Below are 6,847 nucleotides of genomic sequence, written 5' to 3'. Positions count from 1 at the left end.
AGAGAGACAGAGACCAACGGCGAAGAATTTTACTCTTGTGTACTTAAGATGTAATAAAAGCGATTCTGGTTCTGATTCTGATTCTGAGATCAGTGAATTGGGACTGAAAGCATACACATGCCACAACCTGAATTCAGGGGAGGTCTATACAGGTGAAATAGTATGCACTGTACAGCAGAACAAAACCATCACGTAGACAGCAAACCTATGTATTTCACGTTATAAAAACCCCTATAGCGTAAGTGACATAATAAGCGTGTCCAATACACTCAGTGGTAGGAAAACCATATCATGCAATGTGGAGGGATTGGATTTCACTTTCTCTATACCGATATAACACAAACATCATAAACTAAGATCAGTGTATTCTTATGAAGGGTGGTAGTAACATTACATAACTCATGATGAGCTGAATCACCCTCCCCTTTTTACTGTTAGTCTTAGTTTATATCCTCATCCCTCCCTCCCGCCCCCTTCCTCCATGGGCCTTCGTCCATTGGCCGCCTGCACAGTTCATCTCCTCAGCTGATTGGTCAACGCCCCTCCACCCCACACCAGGAAGTCAATCACATGAGCAGGACGATGATGTAGATGAGCAGCAGGCAGATGAGGATGAGGGAGAAGTTGATGAAGAGCTCCTGCAGGTTGCGTTTGGTCTGGGGGTTCACCTCGATGTTGGACGCCCTCCGGATGGCCGAGCGCGTCATTTGCTGCACTCTATCCATGGCTGGAGCGGTTGGGGCGCTGGAGTAGGGGTAGGAGCTGGGCGCTGGAGTAGGGGTAGGAGCTGGCCGCTGGAGTAGGGGTAGGAGCTGGCCGCTGGAGTAGGGGTAGGAGCTGGGTGCTGGAGCTGGAGCTGGAGCTGGAGCTGGAGCTGGGCTGAGCTTGTGGGGGGCCACGGATAAGAGTGTGGCTGTATGGGTCACTGGCTGTATGGGCGGGGGGTCAGTGCAGAAAGACCGGCTCTCTGGGAGATTCTGGGAGTCCTTTGATGTAGACTTGTCGGAACCCTGCAGGGAGAGGATGAGAGAGAGAGAGAGAGAGAGAGGGAGGGAGAGAGAGAGAGGGAGAGGGTGAGAGAGAGGGCACAGAGAGAGAGAGAGGGAGAGGGAGAGAGAGAGAGAGGGAGAGAGAGAGAGGGCACAGAGAGAGAGAGAGAGAGGGAGAGGGAGAGAGAGAGGGCACAGAGAGAGAGAGAGGGAGAGGGAGAGAGAGGGAGAGAGAGGGAGAGGGAGAGAGAGAGGGCACAGAGAGAGACAGAGTATTACCACATTTTTGGGGGGGGGGGTTGGAGGAATTAGGCTGTAGTACTCTAATGTACAACACTGTAGTACTCTAATGTGTGGCGTCAGTGTAGCTCATTTCATAAGCCGGTGTACGTGCCACCCTCACTTCTGCCCTGACTCAGTTTGCTCTTTTATCTCTCCTCCAAATGGCTCCTAGCGGAGGCGTCCGCGGTAATCCCCTCTCATGCTAGCGGAGTGGCGTTCTCATGTCCTCTGGCTGGCTGAGGGGAGGGGGGGGGGAGTCTGTCAGGGGGGTCTGAGAGGGGGGGGGGGTTCTGTCACGGCGGTCTGAGAGGTGATCGTGACGTGACAATAGGAGGGTGAGGGCCTGATGCCTGGCAGCTTACATACCTGACCTCCGACCCCTCTCGCTGTTCTAGGTGCCTGCACTTGAGTCCTTGATATCCCTGTCTGTCTGCCCCTGTCTCTGTCCAGGTATGTGACAGGTATGTGACAGGTAGTTTGGGTAACTGCCAGCGTAGGCCACTCTATGAGGTCCCCCCCCCCTCCTGTGACTGGCCTTAATGTCTAAACCTCTAGCCTGTAAAGTATTTTACATTTCTATCCCTGTCGTGTCCAATCCCATCACTGATCCGTAAATAATCAACCAGAGGTGTTGTTAGGATCCAGGGATTATCCCAGCCCACCTTTGGTCGACGGGGGGATTGATTGAGTGTTTGATTGACGTGTGGTAGCGTGCACTAAATCGACATCGGTAGATGGCGACTTTTTTATGTTTAGTTTTTTGAGTTTTTTTCTGCCAGGAGATCCGGGGCTATTCTGAAAACATCAGGGGCTTGAGCCCCGGATGCCCAGGCTTAACGACGTCTCTGTACTCAGCTATTCCCAGGGTTGTCTGTGCCTATTCTCAGTACAACTACATCTGTCCTCACCAGTCCCCTGGCATTCGTCCCGTGAGATTTCATGACCTATAATTAACCTTCCATGCTTTGTGTCGGGGGTTTGCTGTTCTGTACAGAGGCTGGTATTTATATGACATTGGCACGGCTCTCTTTTGATATCTATTTTGGGGGTTGTGTGATTCATTTGTTGTTTTCTACTGTGGTGATCCTGTTATGGTCTATTCAATTTACTCTCTGCTTCTTCGGCTATAATATAATCGCTTTTATTTTTTTATTTTTCCATTTTTTATTATCATTGGCCATTGGTTTCAACAATCGCCGTTACAGTCGACATAACACAATCACGACCATAGAATTTTCCCTTTTTCTTTTTTATGTTGACAAAAAAATAATAATTTGTGAATGAACTTGGGGAGGTTTCACCTTATCACAAAGATTAGAATAGAATAGGATTAAAGTAAAATGAACAAAATTAAATCACCCTCTCATGTTTTTTTTTTTTTTTTTTTTTTTACATTTATTTTTGATTTTATCCCTTTTTCACCCAATTTAGTATCCAATTATACCCAACCTAGGGCCCTATTATGCACTTCTTAACTTGCCGTCTTAAGTCTTAATTAAGACACACCGCCAGGTTAAGACCTACCGCCACCCTTATTATGCGCTTCATACGTGCTACTGCTATTATGCAGGTGTCGCTAGGCGCCCACACATAAGACGTAAGACTCCCGTGCATATTACTCATTGTGGGAGTGTTCATATGTTAATGAAGTGCGCTAGGCGCCCCTGCTATTATGCGATCTGACTTTGCGCCTAGCGCTAAGAAGTGGTTTGAAAAGTTCTTAGGCGCTAGATTTCATGCACGTTTTGAAACACGAGCGCGCCTCCGCGGTTTGCGCATGCGCGCCGACCGACTTCTTAGGCTTAGCGCCGGGTCTTAGGCGCCCACTACCGCACGCATAATAGCAAAGTGGCCTTGACCACGCCTCCACGTCTTAAGTTTAGATCTACCGCCTCGTCTTATTGCTTAAGATTATGAAGTGCATAATAGGGCCCCTAGTGTCCAATTATCCCCTGTCGCCTATTGCGTAGGATCGGCCGCACGCGCACCCCGTGGCCGGCAGCCCAGATGAGAGAGCCGATAGACTAGCTACCGGCCCCTCGAGCCCAACACTGTTATTCCGGCACCAGACAGGGGCGGTGTTGCGCGACGGATCCTTATCCGGAAATAGCCTATACCACCCTCGGGAGCGGCCGTCCAATATGCTGCTCCCCGTGGGCCCCGGCCATATCCGGGTCTGGCGAGACCGGGTTTCGATCCCAGTCCCCAGTGGGTAGCTTGCACCAGAGACTGATGCTTAGACCGCTGCGCCACCGCGGGGCCTCTCTCATGTTCTTTTAAGGTACAGGTTTAACATATCCCGTCCATTCCGTCCAGATCCGCTAGAATTTTTCTACCTGCGTTCTAAGAGAGAACGACATCTTTTCCATGATATATATATCACGAATTATTTCTATCCATAATATAATCGCTTTTCAAAACATACTTTTTTCGTCTTCATAATCATAATCATAATTGCTTTTATTACATCAATGTACGGATACAAAGAGTACAATTCTTGGGTTCCGGTTCATTAGACATTGACATAGCAGCAGAAGTACAAAATCAATACTAGAATAAGCAGGAGGAGCAGCAGCAGCCTTGCTGTTAAGGTGCCGTTGGCCTAACCTATAATCTATAACCTAAATGATACTCTCTTCTTTCTTCTTTGACGAAATAATCGCTTTTCAAAACGTACATGTTCGTCTTGCTGTTAAGCTAACATAGGCGTTAGGCTAACCTATAACCACTCTCTGAGGTGGCACACCTCTTCATAGTTTCCAGCCCTGAGTGAGTGGTCCAATGGGGTGGCAGGCAGGCAGCTGACCGCTCCCCCCGTCCCCCCCCCCGTCCCCCGCGAGCGTCATGAGACCCAGGGATGACAGACATGCCACAGCAACCACGGCAGGGCTGCTAAGCGCTGTTTGTCAACACCAGGAGATGTGGCTAATAAAGAGCCGTGCTCCAGGGCTTGTCAGCGCCAGGCGTCCCGTCTGAGCTTAAACAGACCATAATAATCCCTCCAGTGTCGTGGGGAGGGGGGGGGGGGCGGTCAGGTCACTTACAGTACATGTAAGATGTTAAAATAAAGAAACAAGTCACAAGTGTTGATGCGGTAATTTGTTAAAGGCTCACTTTTCAGATTCCCAATTGGTGGTTCGGGTCCCACTGTGACTGTCATGTTTTATATCATGTTTTCACTTCTGGTTAGATGCTAAACTGCATTTCGCTGTCTAGTACGTGCACTCTGCAATGACAATGTGCAATGATAACGTTGAATCTAATCTAATCTAATCTAACTGGAGGATCCAACATAAATCTGTTGGGTCGCTGTGTAGGGCTGGGACTGGCTGGAAGACTTGGTTTTGTTTAATTGGTGAGTCACATGACAACTCAGGATAAACTTTAGGATGGTTGCACAGCAACAGCCCAGAGGACACACAGTATACCACTTCTGCTATGGGATAAATCCTACTAACTGTAGGCGACATGCAGATGTCATACTTACAGTATGTGACAAGATCTACTGCATCCAAAGTGACTTACAACAAATACATTTGTGTAAGTAAGTGAATCATCTATCCTTCAGCCATATGGTGCAAGAGGATACAGTATGAATTACCCCTGGTAAGCAGTATATTTATATTTTCTTATCAATAGCTAAACAAATCCCAAACACGATGCCCTTTGCTTGTACACAAGATCCTTTTGTGTGAAATTCCCTCATTTGAATTTTAAGAGAGCTCAACAACACACAATGCAAATGTAGATAGTGTCCAGCTGTCGCTGATTGTAATGACAGCAGACACTGATGGCAGTGGTGAGTCATGTGACTGCGGGCTACTTGTTGACTCAACGCCTGTCAAACGATCTGAGGTAGTTGATTACACACTTTGTGAAAAGGTGAAGAAAAGATCCACATTTTGAACTTATGCCACTTATTTTCATCTTATATTTGAGTTGTATGAATGTTCCTAATAAGAGAGACATGGAATCCAAGTATTTCTAAAGATAGACATATTTAAACAAACAGATTGCTATGCAGCTGGAATACCAGCGCTTCCTCTCTCTTTAAGGATCCGTACTGTACATGTGTCTGGGGGTGTCTGGGTCACAAGGTCCCTGGCTCGATTCTGGCCATCGACATGTCCTGCATGCCCCCCTCCCTCTCTCACCCATCTTTTCTGTCAATCTCTACTGTCTCTATCCCAATAAAGTAGAAATGTCCTGAAAATATATTTTAAAAATATTTTGTTTAAAGAGTCACATAGATGATACGTGCAACCTTCAATGTCCCATACTCCTGAGGAAATACGGACAGCGTTGACCTATTGTTGACCTGTAATGAACTCACTGCAATGTAAGTCGCTTTGGATAAAAGCTAGCATCAGCTAAGTGGCAAGTATTATATTATATTATCTTTCAAAACATTGGCAGTTGGTGTTTTCTTACCTGGCACAGAAGGTGAGATGGTTGAGGAGCCAGAGAGACGCAGGGCTGTGGATACAAGTGTCGACTGTAAGGAGAACGTCCTGTCAGACCAGTGGGATGGGAGAGGAGGGCTCTGGGAAGGCTTATCACAACATCCCCCAAAGTTCATAGGAGGAGAGAGAGGGGGTGGGGAAACCGATGAAGTCAATAAGAGAAAACGTGTGTGTGTGTGTGTGTGTGTGTGTGTGTGTGTGTGTGTGTGTGTGTGTGTGTGAGAGAGTGTGCGTGTCTGTGTGTGTGTCCTCTCTCTTTCTGTGTGTGTGTGTGCTTCTGAGTGTTTCTGTGTTAGAGAGTGATGGACAGAGAGAGAGAGAGAGAGAGAGAGAGAGAGAGAGAGAGAGAGAGAGAGAGAGAGAGTGGATACAGAAGCTTCTTCTAATCAATCATACATTATTGATACAGTATTGATTATTTGATTCACACATTACACAGTATTGAGTATTGATTGACACATTTGACAGGTAAAAACAGAGACACGGTTTCAATTATTTACGTAATAGGTCATGATTAGCATTTGGGCTAGCTAATTATGGCCTGGGTCAATTGGCAGGTCTCTTTCAGTTGGCTTTATAAACAAGGAGTCACAAGGGAGAGATGAGATGAGAGGAGAGGGCTGTTTTTCAGTTCAACTGAAAAATGTTCTGGGAAAGAAAAAGAAGAAGAAAAAAAAAAAGAGTTCTGTGGCCCAGAAAGCACTTCTTCTTCTTCTTCTTCTGCCTTACATGGAGTTCCACCGTCTTCCCTGACCTAAAACTAGTGCTGGCAGAGCCTGTTACCGCCCCAGCCCTGAGCTTCACCCGTATCAGTTGTGTTTGCTCTGGGTGGGCTGTTGCTGCTATTGGCAGGAGCTGCAGCTCCTCTGCAATTTCCCGGCTATGCAGAGGGGCTCAAAGTGCAGCGATCCAGCCCTGAGCCCCCCAGTAGCATAATAGCTAGGTCTGTGATGAATGAGAAGGTGACAGAGTGAGGTCAAACAGGAATAAACGATACAATTTCACAACAAGCGCTCTTTCTCTTTTTTTTCTTTTCTTCTCAAATACACAGGAACGATACAGGTATCAAATCAACTAGGGAATATGCACCGAACATTCGGCCACCGAATGTAT

The 6,847-nt window shown here is 47.0% G+C and overlaps 1 protein-coding gene across 1 annotated transcript; it reads right to left on the bottom strand.

Annotated features, from left to right (window-relative positions):
- Positions 1–566: 566 nt before the first annotated feature.
- Positions 567–725, bottom strand: pln2 (phospholamban 2; the record flags this gene model as incomplete). The annotated part of the gene is made up of 1 exon (XM_080526651.1): positions 567–725. One exon carries the CDS (start codon positions 723–725, stop codon positions 567–569), a length of 159 nt encoding a protein of 52 aa, XP_080382777.1.
- Positions 726–6,847: the final 6,122 nt, after the last annotated feature.

Source organism: Nansenia antarctica, assembly GCF_963989245.1.
Source record: "Nansenia antarctica genome assembly, chromosome: 3".
Classification (NCBI taxonomy): Eukaryota; Metazoa; Chordata; class Actinopteri; order Argentiniformes; family Microstomatidae; genus Nansenia; species Nansenia antarctica.
The sequence above is the reverse complement of the archived record's forward strand: the minus strand, read 5'-3'. Positions and strand labels throughout refer to the sequence as shown.